The sequence below is a fragment of the Nicotiana sylvestris genome, chromosome 11 (genome assembly GCF_000393655.2).
Source record: "Nicotiana sylvestris chromosome 11, ASM39365v2, whole genome shotgun sequence".
In the NCBI taxonomy this organism is placed as follows: Eukaryota; Viridiplantae; Streptophyta; class Magnoliopsida; order Solanales; family Solanaceae; genus Nicotiana; species Nicotiana sylvestris.
Window position 1 is genome coordinate 2,425,453 of NC_091067.1, and position 21,433 is coordinate 2,446,885.

A 21,433-nucleotide genomic window follows, 5' to 3' on the forward strand; every position below is an offset into this window, starting at 1 on the left:
GCTTGGATGACTGGGAAGGCACCCCCCCCCCATCTAGCTTCCTAAATACTACCCTTACCTAAACACCGGTCACAGTGTCAGATGATCCCCCATACTCTCCAGATCCACCCGCTTATCATGGCTTTCCCAACCATCCTAGTAGCTCCATCACTCATCTTCCAATTATCTTTCCCAAAAATTGCCCTCCTGTCTTATCCACCATCCCCAATAATGAACACCCACTCAAACCTCACAATGCTCAATATTACCCCTCAGAAGTTGCCTACAAGTTCTCAACTCATACAAACAGGGCCCGCAAGATGAGCCTCATGTTAAAAATAAAAAGTTCACATGAAGAAAAGGGCGAGATGGGATACCCACGAGGCTGAAAGGCATAGAATAGTCCTTAAAGAACAAGCAAGGAATGGGAGACTAGGGTAGCATGGCTTACAAAGAACTGTCTGTGTCCCCTGACGTTCGTCTGCCCGCGGTGTTCAAAGTGCCAAGATTTAACTTGTATGACGGGTGTGGAGATCCGGTAGCCCACCTGAGGGTTTATTGCAGTGAAATGAGAAGCGTTGGAGAGAAAGATGACTTGTTGATGGCATATTTCAGTAAGAACCTGACTGGGGCAGCTTTGGACTGGCATACTCGTCAAGATGTTGGTAAGTGGCCTACATTGGGTGACATGGCTCAAGATTTTGTTCGATACTTTCAATACAGATCAGGTGTTACCCTAGACCGCTCATCCCTATCTAAAATGGAAAAGAAGCCGGAGGAAAGCTTTAGAGAATTTGGACTCAGATGGAGGGAGCAGGTGCTCGAGTCAATACCCCGATTGGGGAAGAAGAAATGGTTGAGCTCTTCCTAAAAGCCCAGGGGCCCACCTACTTCAGTCATTTGATCCCGACCTTGGGAAATCCTTTCAATGATGTGTTAAAAATGGGGGAGATGGTAGAAGAGGGAATCAAATCAGGTAAAATCATGAGCTGTTCGAAAGACATTCAGAACATCCCAGTATGCTCGGGTGGAAGAAAGAGAAACCAAAAAGATGATCCGATAGGCTTTCCCGATCAAACTTCCAGCCTCAACATCGTCCCCGGAGATATCCTGATGCACCAGATGATCCTCCCCAATTCCACTTCTCTCCACAGAACTCCCAAAATCGTACATCACTCTCTCAGTACCCAGCTCCACAAAATGCCTATCCACCCCCACGAGCCTATCGAAAACCCCCTGGATCAGGTTTCCGGTCCAATAAAACATTTAAGAATGAGAGGTTGCTGGAAAAAAAGGCTTTCACCCTATTGAGAGTGTCATATGTCAGTTTGTTCCAAAAGTTGAAGCAATTGGACATGTTGAAGCCGATTCATATAAAAATGCCAAACCCTCTGTCAAAGAAGTTTGATTTTTCTCAAAGGTGCGCATATTGCTCAGATGCCCCGGGGCATGACATAGAGAAGTGTTGGAATCTTAAGAAAGCAATTCAGAAGCTTATTGATGCAGGTGACATTGTCGTGTAAAATCCAGATGCAACAGACACTAGCCAAAGTCCATCGCCTGCTCGCAATGAGATGCATATGGTGAGTATGATTTGTTTTGAAAAGGAATATGAAAATTCTTCTAAGATCCTCGAAGGTCCACGCACTGCAAAGTTTTCAGTGTTATCAGAGGCTGATCTTAAGAACGAGCCAGCAAAGGGAACCCAAAAGCAATTTGTTAAGAACAATATGATGGAAGTTTGTGAAGGTCCTAGTAATGTTGATGCAGAATTCAGTGGCTAAGATGCCGAGCTTGGCAATTAGAAAGACGCTCCTGTCTTGGTTAGTCAGGGGGAGTTTTGGTGGTTTATTTTGTTATCATTTCTGTTGTCCGGTTTATTTCAGGGTTGTAATCCAGATATTGTCTTGTGACTCAAACGCTTCTATCCTCTTATTTTGCCTAGTTTGTTTAGTCTAGTAGCCTGCTTAGTGTTTTCTAGGTTTGTTCTAGGTTTGTAACCCCAGTCTAGTTTGTCTGTTCTGTTGTCCAAACCCTTTCACCATCTGTCTAATGCAAGTTTCTGTTTTCTGTTATTTCTAGTCATTTTTGTTTAGTTCTCTTTTCCTTTTATAGTCCTTTTTCCTGTTGACTCTAGTGACGTGACATGCACGCATAATTCTTAGTCTGGTTTTAAAAGTCAGATTAATCACGAAGTAATGAAATAATGTTGAAGATGTAAGGGCATTTGAGGGAAATAAGTAAAGGTATTTTGAGATCACTTCAAGCCCGAATTGTGTGAAATTGGGGCAGATAGAACATAAAGAACCCCTATTGAAATGCATCCTACCGCATCAATTTGAAGATAAAAGCAAGTTTGCCCTAAATTTGTAGGGGGTCGTTCGCGGTAATGAGAGTGAGAGTTTTGTCCAATGGTGTTTTGTATATAACAAATGTAGAAGGCGAATGTGTGGGTACGATCATCAAGTCTGGCGCAACCAAAAGATGTTACGAATGTTTCCCTTGATTTGTTTAATTGTGTTGTTTGTACTTGGCAGGTTTTGAAGGTTGGAATGACGAAGGCATTTTATTCCGCTATCTAAACACTTTATCCCTCGTCACCCCTTTTTAGCCTTATTTATTTTCTTTCATACCCCTCTTTTGGAATCGCTAGCGAATATAAGAAACACGAGCATGAAAGATAAGAAAAGAAAGAAAGAAAGAGAGAAAGAAAAGGAAAGAGAAAGAAAGAAAGAAAAAGAAAAAAAAAGAAAAAAGAAGGAAAGAGAAAAGAAGAAGAAGAACAATAAGAAGAAAAGAGAAAAGAAGAAAAAGAAAAAAAGAGGAAAACAAGAAAGAAAAAACAACAAAACAACAAAAAGAGAAAAAGGAAGAAAGAAAAGAAAAGAAAAGAAGAAAAAGAAAAGAAAAATCACAACAACAGAGCAATTCCTATGTCATGACCTACGTTCGACCTGATTTCTTTTAAGGACACGTAGGCAGCCTCACGGTTCGGTCTCATCAAAATAAAAATCCAAAAGTTCCCAAGCAAAGAAACTGGGGCAGAAGTGGTGGTTGTGGTAGGAAATCTGATTCCGAAAGTTGTAATTTTGAACCCATTCAAATTGTTTTGAGCCTTTGATATCCTTTCTTTCTAACCCCATCCAAAAGCCCACATTACGATCCAAAGAAAGACCTTCCGATCAGTCTTCGAGAGATGCCAAGTCAAGGAAGTGGAGGATTCATATCAAGGGCAACACTCTGGTCCAAGCAGAAAATATTGAAAATGAGAGAGTCTTATTAGTGAAAACCCTCACGGGCACCGTAAGGCAACGGGAGCTGAGAGAAATAAAAAATGAGAGAGTCTTATTGGTGAAAACCTTCGCGGGCACCTTGAGGCGACAGTGAGTTGAGAGAAAGAACAAATGAGAGAGGCGTGATGGTGAAAACTCTCCGGGTACTACAAGTCGAATAAGGATAGTGAATCAGATTGGATAATCAGAGCATTGAAACCCAGTTTCACGGTTTAAAGGTACAACAAGAGTCGAACATCAGACTTGCTCAATAGAATAGGCTACAGGTGCATGTCATGGTCATTAGAGTTGGTATCCACATCTGATAGGTTTCTACTTTGTAGTTTTCTTGTTAGGAGTCATCTCTTTCCTTTGTCCTTTACTCTGTTCCTTTTGTCTTGTTTACTTCCTCCTCCTGAGTCTGTTTGGTCAAAATAAGTGAGAAATAACTTCAAAATTTGCCACCAGCTTCCCAATCGTGCAAAACGGGATCTGGCCAGCACAACAAAGTGGCATAAGTTAGGAAAGAACAACAAGCGCACTGAGTTGGTAGCAATCAACATGCTTTGGGATCCATGAGGAATACAAAGGTTTGGTATATTTCAATTCGTGAACAGTGCAACAGATAGAGGATGTTGGGTGAACGAGTCAAAGGTATTCTCTATGATGAGATCAACAAAGAAAGTGGTTAACCAGTGACAAGCGAGGTCTTCCAAGCAGAAATCAAAGTTATCGTGACGAGTGAGGGAACAATCGACTTCAAGGCCAAGGCCAGTGATTTAAGTCAGGAAAGAACAGCATGCGCACTAAGTGGATGGAAATTAACGTGCTTTGGAATTCATGAGAAACACAAAGGTGCAGTACATGTCAACACAAGAGCACGATGCAACAGATGGAGGGTGTTAAGTGGATGGATCAAAGGTATTTTCGGTAAAACCCAAAGGTTGGTAAATGTCAGTTCATGAGCAGTGCAACAGAGAGAAGGAATTGGGTCTGAACAGAGAAGGAGCATTTTCTGTGATAAGGATGATAGAGAAAGTGGCTAGTCCATAAGCAAGCAAGGTCCTCGAGGGGAAATCAGTTATCATAGGAAGTGAAGGAGCAATCGCCCTCAAAGTCAAGGCCACAAACCAACCACCACATTTTAAACTAACAAGATTTTTCTTTGATTGAAACAGGGGCAAAAAAGTTTGTTTGTTTCGGAGAAACCCTCCGTGGAGAAAGGCAGTTACCAAACAGGTTTGATTTTTGATTTTCAGGACCCTCCTGAAAAATGGGACCTAGTTCAAAGTTCAAAAATAGCATAATCTAGCATAAATATATCCCAAAGGAATATAAGTCGGTTTAGAAGATTGCATGTTCGAGATAGGACGCAATTAGGAGTTCTCAGGACCCTCATGGTAAATGGGACTTAGTTTAAAATTCAAAATACACGACTGAGTAGCAAGATCTGGCATAAATATACCCAAAAAGAATATAAGTTGGTTTCAAAATTTTCATTCTGGAGATAGAATTTAGTTAGGAGTTGTCAGGACCCTCCTGGAAAATAGGACCTAGTTTAAAATTTAAAACAGTCATGAGTAGTAAAATCTAGCATAAATGTATCCCAAGGAATAAGATGGTTTTAAAGTTCGCATGTTTAAGATATGATTCAATTAGGAGTTTTCAGGACCCTCCTGGATAATGGGACCTAACTTTGAGATCTCCATTAGATAACAAGGTTTAGCATAAGTTCTTTTTGTAGGGTAATATAATTTAGCCGTAGAATTGTCACTCTTAAGATAAGACTTGATTTAAGAGTTGTCAGGGCCCGCCTGGATAATAGGAAGTAGTTTAAAACTGGTTTGGATAACAAGATTTAACATAAGACATACCCTTAAGTAGATATAATTTAGCTCTAAAATTGTCGTTTAATTAAGAATTGTCAGGACCCTCCTGGATAATGGGGAGTAGTTTAAGACCTCCTTAGATAACAAGATATAACTTAGATTTAAAATCGTCGTTTAGTTAAGATTTGTCAGGACCACCCCCACCCCCCGGATAATGGGACCTAGCTTTCAAATTCTTAGTAATATTTGGTGATGTGATTCAGTTTAAACTCACAGATGCGCCCAACTACCAAACTGGGGCAGGAAATTTTCTTTTATTTTGTCTATTTTGTTGAAGTCAGGTGCCCATTTGAAGAATAGGGAGAACAACACGGATATCAAAGATAAGAGAGAGACCAAGTACTAGAAATCAGGCGTCCACCTGGAGAACAAGGAACAACAGTTGAAGTATCAGTAATCAGGCGTCCACCTGGAGAACAAGGAACAACAGTTCGAGTTTCGGCAATCAGGAGCTCACCTGGAGAACAAGGGAAAACAAATTAGATTTCAAGGAAGATTGGCATAAGTATTGGTAATCAGGCGCTCACCTGGAGGAACAAGGGAGAACAAGTCAAAGAAAAGCAGTTTCAAGAAGAAGATGGACCAAGTTTCAGAAATCAGGCGTCCACCTGGAGAACAAGGAAAGACGGTTGAAATTTCAGCAGTCAGGAGCCCACCTGGAGAACAAGGGAATACATTCGAGTTTTAACAGTCAGGAGCCCACCCGGAGAGCAAGGGAATACATTTCGAGTTCAGCAATCAGGAACCTACCTGGAGAACAAGAGAATACATTTCAAGTTTCAGCAATCAGGAGCCCACCTGGAGAACAAGGGAATACATTCGAGTTTTAGCAGTTAGGAGCCCACCTGGAGAGCAAGGGAATACAATTCCATTTTTGGCAATCAGCCGCCCACCTGGAGAGGAAGGGAATACAATTCAAGTTTTGGCAATTAGGCGCCCACCTGGAGAGCAGGGGAACACAGTTCAAGTTTTGGCAATCAGGCGCCCACCTGGAGAGCAAGGGAATACAGTTCAAGTATTGGTAATCAGGAGCCCACCTAAAGAATGAAGGGAAGCAGCAAGTCAAGTGTTGGTAATCAGGAGCCCACCTGAAGAACGAAGGGAAACAATTCAAGTTTCGAGGAAAATCAGTGCAAGTATTGGCAATTAGGAGCCCACCTGGAGAACGAAGGGAAGCAGCAAGGTTCAAAGGAGTTCAGCAATCAGGAAACCACCTGAAAAACGAAGGGAAACAGTTCAAGTTTCGAGGAAAAGCAGCGCAAGTGTTGGTAATCAGGAGCCCACCTGGACAACGAAGGGAAGCAGCAAGGTTCAAAGGAAGACAACAATCAGGAGCCCACTTGAAGAACAAAGGGAAAGCATCTCAGAATGCAATTCAAGTCAGCAACAAAGGAATCTCACTCAGAGAGTACAAGTCAGCAGGGCAGCAGAAACTGCAAGTTCAAGATATAGATAGGATTCTTGTAATTCGTATATCATAGTTTAGTCTGACTTCTTTTATTTTTTCACGGTGTAATAAGGAGTTCAGTAAGCAGAAACAGCAGCAATAGCAACAAAATCACAGCTCTTCGGTAGTACCAGCTACCAAAACTTCTTGAACTACACGTAACCTGATTTCTCTATAACCCGAGATATGTAGGCTGTCCAAAACCAAGACTTGGTTGTACCCTTTCTCTTTTCTCTTATCCTTATTTCTTCCCTTTTGAATAAAAATATGTTCAAAAATTAGTCACATGGCTCACATTATCTTTGCTTGAAAATTCATCATGTTTCCAAACAAAGAGGGGCAGCTGTGAGCATCTAATTTTTGATAATATTTAATTTTTTATCACTTCTTCTATGTAAATATTTTAGGGGTTTTAACCTATAATTTTTAGCTTTGTTACACTTTTTATTATAGGGTAAAAATACAAAATTTAAAAGGTGAATTATTACTATTAATATTATTTTATTTTTATTTTTATTTTTAAAATAAAATAATAAAAAATTCCGAAAAAATATTTTTTTTTTTAATTTTCAGGAGTGATTTAAAAAATAAGAAAAAGGGAAGTATTGAATAAAAAAATAAAAGTAAAAGTAGGTGGAATTCTCTTTTAAAAAGTAAAAGAAAGTAGAAAATTAAAAAAATAAAAGTAAAGTTTTGTGGAAATTTTAAAAAAATAAAAAGTAAAAGAAAGTTGGAATTAAAAAACAAATATAAAGGTATCTGAAAATTAAAAAAATTTAAAGTAAAAGAAAGTAGCATTTTTAAAAGAAAAGCAAAAGAAAGTGGATTGTTTTTTTAAGAAAAGTTAAATAAGTGGAATTCTCTTTTAAAAATGAAGGGAAGCAGCAAGTCAAGTGTTGGTAATCAGGAGCCCACCTGAAGAACGAAGGGAAACAGTTCAAGTTTCGAGGAAAATCAGTGCAAGTATTGGCAATCAGGAGCCCACCTGGAGAACGAAGAGAAGCAGCAAGGTTCAAAGGAGTTCAGCAATCCGGAAACCACCTGAAAAACGAAGGGAAGCAGTTCAAGTTTCGAGGAAAAGCAGCGCAAGTGTTGGTAATCAGGAGCCCACCTGGAGAACGAAGGGAAGCAGCAAGGTTCAAAGGAGTTCAGCAATCAGGAGCCCACTTGAAGAACAAAGGAAAAACATCTCAGAATGCAATTCAAGTCAGCAACAAAGGAATCTCACTCAGAGAGTACAAGTCAGCAGGGCAACAAAAACTGCAAGTTCAAGATATAGATAGGATTCTTGTAATTCGTATATCATAGTTTAGTCTGACTTCTTTTATTTTTTCACGGTGTAATAAGGAGTTCAGTAAGCAGAAACAACAACAATAGCAGCAAAATCACAGCTCTTCGGTAGTACCAGCTACCAAAACTTCTTGAACTACACGCAACCTGATTCCTCTATAACCCGAGATATGCAGGCTGTCCAAAACCAAGACTTGGTTGTACCCTTTCTCTTTTCTCTTATCCTTATTTCTTCCCTTTTGAATAAAAATATGTTCAAAAATTAGTCACATGGCTCACCTTATCTTTGCTTGAAAATTCATCATGTTTCCAAACAAAGAGGGGCAGCTGTGAGCACCTAATTTTTTATAATATTTAATTTTTTATAACTTCTTCGATGTAAATATTTTAGGGGTTTTAACCTATAATTTTTAGCTTTATTACACTTTTTATTATAGGATAAAAATACAAAAATTAAAAATAATAATTATTTTTATTACTTTTTAAGAATTATTACTATTACTATTATTTTATTTTTATTTTTATTTTAAAATAATAAAAACTTCCGGAAAAATATTAATTTTTTTTAATTTTCAGGAGTGATTTAAAAAATAAGAAAAAGGGAAGTATTGAACAAAAAAAATAAAAGTAAAAGTAGGTGGAATTCTCTTTTAAAAAGTAAAAGAAAGTAGAAAATTAAAAAAATAAAAGTAAAGTTTTTGGAAATTTTAAAAAAATAAAAAGTAAAATAAAATTGGAATTAAAAAATAAATATAAAGGTATTTTAAAATTAAAAAAATTAAAAGTAAAAGAAAGTAGCATTTTTAAAAGAAAAACAAAACAAAGTGGATTGTTTTTTTAAGAAAAGTTAAATAAGTGAAATTCTCTTTTAAAAAGTAAAAAAAGTGGAATTTTAAATAAGATAAAAGTAATTAAAATTGGAATTTAAAAAATAAAAGTAAAGAAAGGTGGAATTTCTTTTTATAAAAAAAAAATAAAAGCAATTTGTAAGTGGGATCTCTTTTAATTAAAAATAAATAAAATAATAAAATATTTTAAAAAGAAAATCTCAAAAAATTTGCTATAAATAGAAGGGAAAATTTGAGAGGAAAAAAAAAAGAAGAGAGGGGGAGGAGAGAAATTTAGGTTGAAAATTTTCATTACATTTTTCTTTCAATATTTCGAGACTTGAATCTTGGGTTTGAAGAAGAGTTGATAGAGATTTTGTTGTTGCTGCTGTATTGACTCTACAACTTTCAGATTTTATTCATTTGAATTCACTCTCTTGTAGGTATGTAATTCAAGCTCTTGAGTTAAAAAATGTCGGAGCATCTTTATTGAAGCAGAAGCAAATTGATTTGGTTCTTTTGATAAAGTTTCTTTCGTATTTAATCTGTTCGCATGAATGATGTTTCTTTGATTGAGTGAATTGAGATTTGCAAATGTTAACGTTATTTTAGTATGTTCATGACTCTGTCTCGTTTTTTTTTTCTTTTTTTCATTTTTCTTGGCTCATGACTTGTAACCAGCAGGTATTGTTTTGTTTACATTTAGATTTCAAGCTCATGTAGCACCATGTTCATATTTTGAAATTTAAAGAAGTATGTGAAGTTGAACAATTTGTCAACATTAAGATGTAAAAAAAAATAGATTGCGTTAGTGGAAGGATCTTATCTTCAGTTTATGTTATTGGCTGCATATTTTCTTAAATTAACCATGTGAAGATTCAACTTCTTCTGCTTCAAAATGGTACTGTAGAAGTTATAGTGGTGATACTACAACTTTCTCTTTAGTATATTGTTAAATAAATTAATTACTTTAAGTGTTCTTTGTTATAATCAAGTTTAAAATGCATTTTTGTATGTCCATGTTTGTTTTGTTCCTTCTGATTCATCCGAATAGTTCTCAGCATGGTTTTTTTTTGTGCTCATATGGTCATTTAAGATTCATTATTCTGTTATAAAATTTTGTTAGTTTCTTTCTAGAATTTGAAAACGAAAGTCGGTCTTTTGAAGATGATATGGAGATGAACCCAAAGCTGGCACCTGTCTTTTGTTATTTTCACATAAATGCCAACTCCACCTTTCTGAATTGTAGTATGCTATAACAAAGGCTCCAGTGATATACATGTAGCTAACTCATTTCTTTAGGACTTTTGTACTTATCAATTTATACCAATCCATCCACAATAAAACATCAAAACTCATGGCCCTCATTTAATTAATTTTAAATCCTTAGAATTCGAGGCATGCCATTTAGCGAATTTTCTATGGCCCTCGCAAAGTTGAAAAATGCGTAGCTGCTTTAGGCGTGTAATTTGAAATTACCTTCCTAAACTCGGGTGTGCATTTCATGTGACCCAAATCCAAATCCCAACAACGTTAAATAAAATGTGTCGTGGACCGCGGGTGCATTTATGTGACGTGGTTCAAGACATATTTTAAATGACGTTGCAATCTTCCTAAAAATGAATAAGAGCAGTTAATAAGTTAAAATTGAACCATAGGCTAAAACATGTATTAAAATCAGATAATAGGCCAATTATAACAGTTGAGCGACCGTGCTAGAACCACGGAATCCGGGAATGCCTAACACCTTCTCCCGGGTTAACAGAATTCCTTACCCGGATTTATGTGTTCGCGGACTTTAAAATAGAGTCAATCTTTTCCTCGATTCGGGATTTGAACCGGTGACTTGGGACACCATAAATTATCCCAAGTGGCGACTCTGAATTTTTAATAATAAATGAATCACATTTTGATTGTCACTTTAAGTTGGAAAAAACTCCCTTATACTCTTTCCGGGGTGTAGGAAAAAAAGATGTGTGATACCCTTACGGTCACGAATTTCGAGGTCGAATTCTTACAACAGTAGCACCCAACGAATCAGGCGCGACTTTGACTCCTTTTTCTCAATTAGGTACTTGAGTGCTGCATGGTCAGTGTATACAATTACCTTTGAACCAATCAGATATGATCGGAACTTGTCAAACGCAAACACCACCGCCAACATCTCCTTCTCTGTCACTGTGTAATTGAGCTGTGCACCGCTTAGCGTTCTGGTTGCGTAGTAAATCGGGTGCATCAGCTTATCTTTTCGCGGCCCCAAAACTGCTCCTATAGCATAGTCGCTGGCATCACACATGAGCTCAAATGGTTGCTCCCAGTTGGGTGCAACAATGATGGGTGCAGTGATCAATCTCTTCTTCAGTTCCTCAAATGCCAACCTGCAATCATTAGAAAACACAAAGGGCTGATCCTTTTCAAGGAGTTTGCATAATGGGTTAGCAATTTTGGAAAAATCTTTTATGAAACACCGGTAGAATCCAGCGTGTCCAAGAAAACTTCTCACCGCCTTGACTAAAGTGGGCGTTGGTAACTTCTCAATCACGTCAACCTTATCATGGTCGACCTCAATTCCTTTACTGGACACTCGATGCCCCAGGACTATACCTTCTTGTACCATAAAATGGCACTTCTCCCAGTTTAGCACTAAGTTTGTCTCCACACATCTTTTAAGCACTCTCCTTAAGTTGTGAAGACAGTCTTCGAATGAATCTCCCACCACGGAGAAATCATCCATAAAGACCTCCATAATATCCTCCCCCATGTTTGTGAAGATAGCTAACATGCACCGTTGAAAAGTCGCGGGTGCATTGCAAAGCCCAAAAGGCATTCTCCGAAAGGCAAAGTGTCATACGGACAGGTGAAGGACGTTTTCTCTCTATCTTCGGGAGCTATTGATATCTTATTGTACCCCGAATATCCATCCAAGAAACAGAAGTGTGATCGCCCAGCCAGCCTGTCCAACATTTGGTCAATGAAAGGTAGGGGAAATGGTCCTTCCGGGTGGCTATGTTCAATTTCCTGTATTCCATGCAGATACGCCACCCTGTGATTGTACGAGTTGAGATCAACTCATTGTTCTCATTTTTTACAACAGTCATTCCCTCTTTTTTCGGCACACATTGGACAAGGCTGACCCAATTACTATCAGAGATGGGGAAGATGATTCCCGCATCTAACCATTTGATTATTTCTTTCTTTACAACCTCTTTCATGAACCCCTGGAAGGTCTTTGCCCCTCTTCCAGGAGAATTTTATGCATACAGAAGGCTGGGCTGATACCTTTTATGTCTGCCATGGTCCAGCCAATGGCAGTCTTGTTTTCCTGCAGTACCTGTACGAGCCGTTCCACCTGTACATCTAACAAACCGGATGATATGATAACAGGCAAGATCGAATCAGGGCCTAAGAACACATACCTGAGGTGATCTAGGAGTGGCTTCAGTTCCAACTTGGGTGGTTCCTCTATTGATGGCTTTGTTGGAGGAGTGGCCCTTTTTTCTAGCTCAAGGGACTCGAACTGAGGTTCCGTTGACCAAAATCCTCGACCTTCTAGTGCCATGACCCATTCAGCTAACCCTTCACCATCCATTTCTTCTAAATTCGTCAAACATGCCTCCAATGGATCTTTTACAGTTAGGGTCATATCATCTTCTTGCAGGATTACATCCACTGCTTCCATTAGAGAGCAATTAGTGTATTCACTGGGTCTCCTCATAGATTGTTGAACATTGAATATGACTTCTTCATCGTTCAATCTCACTTTTAATTCCCCAGTTTCATAGTCGATCAGTGCTCTCCTCGTGGCTAAAAATGGTCTCCCTAAAATAAGGGGTATCTCCTCATCCACCTGACAATCCAAGATAACAAAGTCTGCAGGGAACACAAATTTCCCCACTTGTACCAACACATCATCAAGAATACCAGTGGGCCTCTTCACTGTGCGGTCAGCCAGCTGTAGCAGCATCGAAGTTGGCCTAGCTCTACCAATGCCCAGTTTGGTGTACACAGCCAGCGGCATCAGATTTATGCTGGCTCCCAAATCACACAACGCCTTTGCAAAGGCATAACTTCCAATTGTGCATGGAATAGTAAAGCTACCTGGGTCTGACATCTTTTGAGCCATCGGTTTTGCCACCACTGCGCTGCACGTCTGTGTCAAAGTTACAGTGGATAGATCCTGAAAATCAAACTTCTGTGACATTAGATCTTTCATCATCTTAGCATAACCGGGCATCTCCCTCAAGGCATCCATCAAAGGAATATTCAACTAAATTTGACGCAGCATCTCCATGAACTTCTTATATTGGTCTGCCTTCTTTTATTTGACCAGTCTCCGAGGGAAGGGTGCAGGTATCACCCTTTGTGCATTGCTTGCTGGCTTCTCTCTGTTAGAATTTTCTGGCACAAGAGGATCCACCTGTTCTGCAACTTGCTCATTCATCTTTTCTTTGCCTTTTTCCTGCTCAATCACCACTTCAGTAAGTTCTGTTGGTTTCTCTACCTCTAATTGAACTGGAGTAGCTGGTGTAGTGTCCTTGCTGGCTTGTGCAATTTCCTGCTCTCTATCTAAATCTCTCCCATTCCGGAGACTTACTGCCATCAGCTGATTCAGGTTTTGGTCCTTGGGGTTTATGTTTGTGTCTGCAGGCAAAGTTCCATGAGGACGGTTTTTCAAAGCCATGGACAACTGACCCAGCTGTGTTTCAATATTCTTTATGGCTGAGTCATGCACTGCCAATTTTTCCTGCACTTTATTATTTGTTCCAATGAGTTGCTGAAGCATACCCCTGATTTCCACCATGTTGTTATCTTGCTGCTGAGGGAGTGGTTGGTATGTCAATTGTTGCTGATTTTGCTGTGGATAGCCATGTGGTTTCTGGTATGGTACTGGCACCAATTGATTTTGAGGGTGCATACCCCTAGGCTGCTGCATATTAGGCCTGTACTGCTGATTTTGCTGCAATCTCCACTGTTGTGCTCCTTGCCTCTGACCCCCATAGTTGTTGACATAATTCATATCTTCCCTTGCCCCTTAATTTCCACCTTCTCCGCTCCATGAACACACATAAGACTGATTAATACAAGGTGTACACAGTCCCCCATTTGTTGTATCAACAATGTGCACCTGTTTTGTACCCATCTCATCAATCTTCATTGTCAATATGCTCATCTGGGTCATGAGTGTGGCCATGTTCTCTGCATGTGAATTATTTGGGTCAAGAGGAACTGAATGCACTATGGGTGCCAGTGTTGTACCTCTAGTCATCCACCCCGAATTTTGTGACATCTTATCGAGAAGGATTTTGCACTCAGTGAATGTTTTACTTAAAAATGCACCTCCAGCTGACGCATCCACATTTGCTTTCAAATTGTCAGCTAGCCCCATGTAGAATCTCTAGCCGAGCATCTAGTATGGAATGCCATGGTGAGGACACTTCACTAACATCCCTTTAAATCTTTCCCAAGTTTCTTGCAAGGACTCAGAGGGTTGCTGCCTATACTGCAATATGTCATCAATCTGTTTTGCAGTCTGGTTAGGCGGATAGAACTTGTTCAGGAACTGCTTGACTAATTCCTCCCAGGTGGTAATAGAGTTGATAGGGAGCGAATTTAGCCAAGTCTGAGCTTTCCCGGTTACCGAGAATGGAAACAGTAGCAGCTTGATAGCTTCCAGAGTTGCATTTGGCTGCCTTTGGGTCATACAAATTGACAGAAAATTCTTCAAGTGTTGTTGCGGGTCTTCAATGTGTGACTCGGAGAACAGCCCTTTATTCTGCAGCAGATGCAGTATGTTGTTGGTGATCTGGAATGTCTCCGCTTGAATTGCGGGTACAGCTATGGCAGTGGCCAGATTATCAGTTGTGGGTTGTGCCCAGTCATAAAGTGCAGCTTCGGGCACAAGAGGTGCTACCCTTCTGACATTTAAGTCAGCTGGCTTATTCCTGACGTTTCCGTTGGCGTTATCTACGTCACCCATGTCAAATTCGAGTTGGTGTGATTGTTGAGATTGTTGAAGTCTTTTGTTGGCACGGTTCAATGCGCTGAATGTTTTCTCGGGGTCTGAGAGTCCTTCTAGCAGTTCTCCGGTCCTCGAAGAACTTCTAGGCATACACATGTTTTCCACAAGAGTTCAAACGTTAGAATTTCAATGAAAAGATTGGGTATAGAGAAAACTGACTACACTTAGAATTTTTGTACTTCTCTCAATTGTAATTGATAACACCGTTAATTCCCCGACAACGACGCCAAAATTTGATAACGCCAAACTATGCCTTATACAAAGACACACGCGGACGTAGCAAATATAATCTGAGTAATTCTGCCCAAAGTCGAACCATAGAGAATTAACCTATCAATTACTTTTGACTGATTTACTAAATTCACAGAATCAATTTTCCCTAAACTTTGTAATTCACAATTGATGATATTTCTAACAACTAAAGTCTGAAAATAATTAACAACTGAAAATTAACTATGCTTGATGTGTAAACAGTTGGAATAAGGTCTAAGGTAATGGTTTCCCTCGTTAGTGATTTCCTTGATTGTACGTTTCTTATAGCGATGCCTTAGTTGTCTCTATCAATCAAGAACTCTCCGGCTATCATAAATCTCTCTCAAGCAATTATGATAATTTACTAGAAGCACTCTCTCAAGCTACGCTAGCTAGATTCACATTACCGTTCTTTTAGATTGCACCCGAGGTATCGTTATCTCTAATCCAATCTCTAAACCCTCGGTTATGACTCTCGTCTATACTCCGGGAGTGATGTTGTTCAAACAACTACCTAAATATGCACTCTCTCTCAAGAAGATACATAATAAATAGGAACGGATAATTGAGGGACCTTTCAACTAACCACAATCAAAACGTAGATGAACAAATAGAGATTAACAACCAATTCAAACTATATTAATATAACAACCAAGTCATCCCCAACGGGTTTCACCAAAACTTTAGATTAAAGCATTTAGCTACTCATGACAACGTAAGAATAAACTACGAAATATTCATAATGAAAATCGCAAGAAAAATAGAAGAGAATAAGAACTATGATGTTTTGGGTGATCTCTCACACTTGTTCTTCTTGCCAAAATAATCTCAAAATAAACGCTCTCCTCTCTTGGGCGAGTTTCCTACATCTTATAAGGGTTTTACAAAAGTTTTCCCGAATTGACACTTTGGCCCCTTAACTTTCTGGACTGTGAACCTGCCACCGCGGCCGCGGCGTCGACCGCGGAGAACACTGACTCCAACCGCGGCGCGGATTGCGGTGAGTATGCTCGGCCTTTTTGTCTCCGCGTTCCTTCTCTTTTTGCTCTTTTGTGTTTGGGTACTTCTTGAGTGGGTGTTTTCTTCACGTTATTGTCTCTAAACACTTCATGTTGCTTCCTCACATCTTATATTCCTTGCGAAACCAAATAGCATTAATTAAAGCATTTTATTGGCAACTTACACTATAAAACAACAACAAAGCATGGACAATTATGGTGTAAATAACAACTATATAGCCTATTATCACTTCACACGGTGCAAATTCAAGTTAATCAAAACCTCAATACGAGTAACACTGGATGGAAAACAAAAAGAAATCACTATAGATGCTAAAATAATTCAAAAGGATTGATCTTCTCAAAATTATATTTAAGGTTTACAGTCCTGTTTTTGTTACGCCCAAAAACGAGCAAGAGATGCATCAGCAACATTAACAAATCAACAATCTATAGTTGATTTGAAGTACCTAAACAACAACAGCAACCAAAAATTCCGTATAATCCCATAAGTGTGGTGAAGGTAGTAAGTACGCAGCCGTACCCTACCTTGTGCAGGCAGAGAGGGATTTGAAATACCTAAAATGGAAAAGAAAACTTTGCGACGTTCTTTTACATTGTAGTGCATTAAACAAACTAAAGATGTTACAAGTAGAACAAAGTTTCATATATCTCCAATGAGTATAGCACGTCGATAACCACTCATGTATGGAAATAATACAGCGTAAAACGGATCCCAAATTTAAATTTGATGGGTTCAACATTTAAGTTCTTATGGCGGAACCCATTACACTTTTGAATCTAATGGTTCAAAAATCAAACTCTTTTGAAATCTTAGTGATTTTTCACAAAAGATCTATATTCTCTGTTGAAAGTGTTGGATTCAGTAGAACCTGTTGATTGTATGCTCCATCCGCCACCGATGCAGAGGGCTGTGAACGTTCTCGCCTCTCATTTCAAAAGATTTGAGCTCCATTCTCTAGATTTATGGCCTCATTTATGTTCTTAGCCAAATCTGCAGTTGTTCCAATATAAGTATGAGGTGTTAAGCTCCATTCTCTAGATTTATGGCCTCATTTATGTTCTTAGCCAAATCTGCAGCTGTTCCAATATAAGTATGAGGTGTTAAGTTCAAGAGAGCTGTCTTCGCATCAGCCGGTATGTCCAATTTTTGTATAAAATCTCTACAAATTTCTTTGGTCACTGTTCTTCCTCGGGTTAACGCCTTCAGTTTCTCATACGGCTCTGGCACACCATACCTTCGCATCACCTAAACACCAAACAAAAACAGAACAAATAAACTCTGTAAATTTCATCAAGTTCTATTAAGCCGGGAACATTGGAGGGGCTCAAGAATAGTGGGCCGGGGCTCGAAGATTTCTTGAAACATATCCTAGCAAACACTATCAGCATTACTACTATAATATGTTTCATCGATCATAAGGGGAAACTCAAGTTTGGAATCTAAAACAATTGCATACACACAGCAGGTTGACTAATACTAACAATGAGTCCAGATAAAGCAAAAGCTGCATACCGTTTGTATTGGTTCAGCAAGAACCTCCCAACATTTATCTAAATCTTCACTCAGAGCAGCTTCATTCACCTAGATTAAAAACCGATAAGTCAGAACAAATTAATAAATTGATAATTCAGCATGAGTGCGTGGACATGTGCAATGCAGTACAGTAAGGGCAGCCCGGTGCACTAAGCTCCCGCTATGCGCGGGGTCCGGGGAAGGGCCAGACCACAAGGGTCTATTGTACGCAGTCTTACCCTGCATTTGTGCAAGAGGCTGTTCCACGGCTCGAACCCGTGACCTCCTAGTCACACGGCAGCAACTTTACCAATACAGTAACTTCTCCAAATTATCTGCATCCATATTTTACTCATTGTCATGTGAGAAAATAGGAGATGTACATTTTATAGCAGTTGGCTGTCCAAGCATCTCGAGATATACAGGAGAAAGGATAAGAAAGGAACTTATACGACGTGCAGTTTCAACTTGTACTGCTTACCTGAAGCTTATGAATTCCCTGTAGTGCACTTCTGTAAGCAAGAAGAGAATGTCCTAGTCCTACTCCCATGTTTCTCAGAACAGTTGAATCTGTCAAATCCCGCTACAAAATGACAAAATTTGGATTAGAGAAAAATTACGAACAAGATAGATGGAACTGAAACAATCAGAATAGCAACAGAGCCTACAAACTATCATGCTCTAAATATGTCTTGCCTTCGCTACACTCAAGATAAAGATAAAGACAAATATGACCGGTTTAGACATACCTGCCAACGCGAAATAGGTAGTTTAGTGCTCAAATGGGATAGATTTCCATTAGCTACTCCAAGATTGCCTTCACTATTTTCAAAGTCGATTGGATTTACTTTGTGAGGCATCGTCGAGGACCCAATTTCACCAGCTTTAGTTGTCTATGGAGCATAAAAGAATTATGAACTCCATTATCCGGCAAAAGAATAATAATAGAAGATATCCAAAATGTTGGACACTCACCTGCTTAAAGTAACCCAGAGAAATATACCCCCAAACGTCTCTATCAAAATCAACCAAAATGTTGTTAAACTGGACAATCGAGTGAAAAAGCTTGGCCATATAGTCATGAGTTTCGATCTGCATTACAAGGAAATCGAGTCAGAAGTTGAAGAACAGGTTCTAATTCGGTAATGCAAAATTATGCACTCATTCAGAAGGAATACAGAACTCTAATATATAGTTCCTCCATTCCATTATGTACGAACACAAAGTTTCCTTTATTGTCCATTTCCAAAAGATCAATGCATTTCTATATTTGGAAACTCTTTGATTTTAACATTCTCATTTTGCCTAAATGACATGGTCTTATTGTGCCATGTCGAAGACCACAAGATTTGTGGGTTATTTTAGTATGTTATATATATTTGGTTTAAGTCTTAAAAGTCTTTCTTTCTTAGTCTCTGTACCTAGTCAAATACTATCATATAAACTAAATCGGATGGAGTGCCTCAAAAACAGCTATAAACCTCCCTCTAACTAATGAACAAAGCTCAACTATGAAATGAATTATGCAGCATCCAACAGAAACAATTAAAAGAAATGGCACAGTAAAACTAATGTAGTGCTGAAGAAACGAAAGGAACTTATCTGTAGAACAAACCTGAGGAACATATGGATTGAATTTTAATCCAAGTGACATTACAAACTCCTCGGCAATTTGTGGCCAGTTTACTTCAGGATATGCAGCTACATGCGCATTGTAATTTCCTACAGCACCAGCAAATTTCCCGAGCATCTCAATTTGAGAAATTTCCCTTCTTTCCCTGCTTAATCGATAAGCAAAAATTGCCATTTCCTTTCCAAGGGTTGTTGGTGAAGCTGGCTACAAGTTGCAAAAAGAATGAGCAATGCTTTGAAAAGAAGTGTTCAAAAATTATTAAGAAGCAAACTACATTTTGCAGTCACTAAGCATATATATGAATGACCAAGGCCGGAGCTAGAAGCCCCTCTACGGGTTCGGCCGGACCCGGTAGCTTTTGTTCAAGTAGTGTATTTGTGTTAAGAAGTTTCATCAAAATATGTACAAATATTAAATTTAGAACCCAATTATTAGCACTTGAAGTCATCATTCTAAAATCCAAAACCTATAAAATTGAAATCCTGGCTACGCCTCTGTAGATGACCACCATTTTCTCAGAGGTTAAGCTTCTCGTATCAAAACCTATTCAAAGTACACCTAACTAGAGTATGTATGGGGGAAAAAATTATACCTGCCCGTGGGTGCGAGAAAGCATGGGAACAGAAGAATATTTTTTGGCCATGTCACAGATCGCTCTAGTCAATTCATCCATGACTGGCAAAATGACCGTGTTCAAAGCTCCTTTTAGCATCAATGCATGGGCAAGATTGTTGATGTCCTCAGATGTACAAGCAAAGTGAAAAAACTCGAGCACCTACCACAGAAACAAGATAAATTCAGAGTTAGCTACATCACATAAAGATTTTGGGTCGATAGTTTTCACATAAATCTCTTTAACTCTAATTTCCTACTTAGAAAGAAGATGAACGTGTAAAATATGCCAGAGATTTATCCATACCTTAACTATCTCTGGATGTGATTGACATCTTTGTTTCAAGAAGTATTCAACTGCTTTCACATCATGGTTCGTGACTCTCTCAATCTTCTTAACTTCCAAGGCGTCATTCATACTAAATTCATCAATCAAGTTTTGCAAAAATGTCTGAGCTCCTTCAGAGAAGTTTGGAACTTCAGAGATTTCATGTATTTGAGACATTTTTAACAACCATTTAATCTGACAAAACAGAGACATCAACAGATTAGTAGAACTTTGTATCTTTTTGAAAAATTCCAAACGCAAATGATCTTGAAATTAGACTTTAGTGACAGATGGTCAAGGGGGAAAAAGTAACAACCTCAACCAAAACGCGTAAACGAATTAAGCCAAACTCGCTCATAAAAGGAGCCAATTCTTTGACTTTACCCCAATAACGTCCATCCAATGGGCATAGAGCTGATAAACTTGAGAGTTCTAGATCTTGAGAATGATCAGAAGACATCCCTTTGACCTGAGAAGTTAGAAGGATATGATGTCAATAAATCATATAACAACAACCCCTGCAAGAAAAGAAAAGATCCATCGCTCCAGAAAACAATAATAAGAAAATGAGTTGAGTACTGATGAACCGTACACCAAATATGAACTTGTCAAAAGGCACTCATACAGCAGTCACGCACATACAAAGAGCAACCTTATGCCTTAGGTACCGTAATGAGTGTGCTTAACATTGCAGCATACTCGAGCAGGTGATACTACTCTTACATTATCAATTACCCGAGGTGTAGCCTAACTGCCAGTGAAGTGGGATGAAAACTATGAAAGGCCACAATTCAAATCCCAACAGAGAAAAAGAACTTTAGATGATTTCTTCCTCTCTGGCCACGCTTTGGTGGGCAAAGCTACTCGATACCTGTGTTGGTAAGAGTTAACAGGTACCCAATGAAATAGTTGAGGTACACACAAACAGGCCTGAACATCACCATTATAAAAAGAATTACCATAGAGCACATGCTACAAGATAGCCAAACAAAGTCTGTTGATATAAGTATCTACAAATATGCAATTCCCTTATAGACACCAAATTGACTAGTCTCTTCCATAAACTGCAGAAAGTTTAAGAGACATAGGTTTCCTAGAAGCACATGAAGAAAAACACAACAATGGTCAATGAACTGTGGGGATGCAAGAACACTAAGTGATTTCTTACCATCTGTCCAAGCTTTGGCGGACACACTTACCCAGTATCCGCGCCTGGTAAGAGGTAGCAGGTCGCCAGGTACCCCGTAGAATGAGGTGCGAGCAAGCTAGCTTGGACACCAGGACACTCAGCCCAAGGAGGAAAAAAAAGAGGCCAAGCAAACATCCATAGAAAACTAATTTTCACCAAAT

The 21,433-nt window shown here is 38.9% G+C and overlaps 2 protein-coding genes across 5 annotated transcripts in view; both read right to left on the reverse strand.

Annotated features, from left to right (window-relative positions):
- LOC104235405 (uncharacterized) overlaps nt 1-21,433 on the reverse strand; it is a 40,165-nt gene that overhangs the window by 18,186 nt on the left and 546 nt on the right. The window contains exons 2-11 of one of the 4 annotated variants that reach the window (XR_011403852.1): nt 20,400-20,552; nt 20,063-20,278; nt 19,736-19,918; nt 19,126-19,347; nt 18,486-18,602; nt 18,260-18,403; nt 17,992-18,093; nt 17,511-17,579; nt 16,867-17,243; nt 15,692-16,110 (exon numbers count right to left, since the gene is read on the reverse strand). Coding sequence is in view for 1 of the 4 variants with exons in the window: in XM_009789164.2 (XP_009787466.1) it covers nt 17,019-17,243; nt 17,511-17,579; nt 17,992-18,093; nt 18,260-18,403; nt 18,486-18,602; nt 19,126-19,347; nt 19,736-19,918; nt 20,063-20,278; nt 20,400-20,552 (1,431 nt within the window). In the remaining 3 variants the exon portion in view is untranslated. Of the gene's footprint in view, nt 1-15,691; nt 16,111-16,580; nt 17,244-17,510; nt 17,580-17,749; nt 17,846-17,991; nt 18,094-18,259; nt 18,404-18,485; nt 18,603-19,125; nt 19,348-19,735; nt 19,919-20,062; nt 20,279-20,399; nt 20,553-21,433 lie in introns of those variants that run through there. The other 3 variants (XR_713180.2, XR_011403853.1, XM_009789164.2) reach the window with 3 other exon arrangements.
- On the reverse strand, nt 11,913-13,721 carry LOC104235408 (uncharacterized). The gene is made up of 2 exons (XM_070162738.1): nt 13,062-13,721; nt 11,913-12,971 (listed from the first exon to the last, which is right to left on the reverse strand). Exons 1-2 carry the CDS (start codon nt 13,719-13,721, stop codon nt 11,913-11,915), a joined length of 1,719 nt encoding a protein of 572 aa, XP_070018839.1.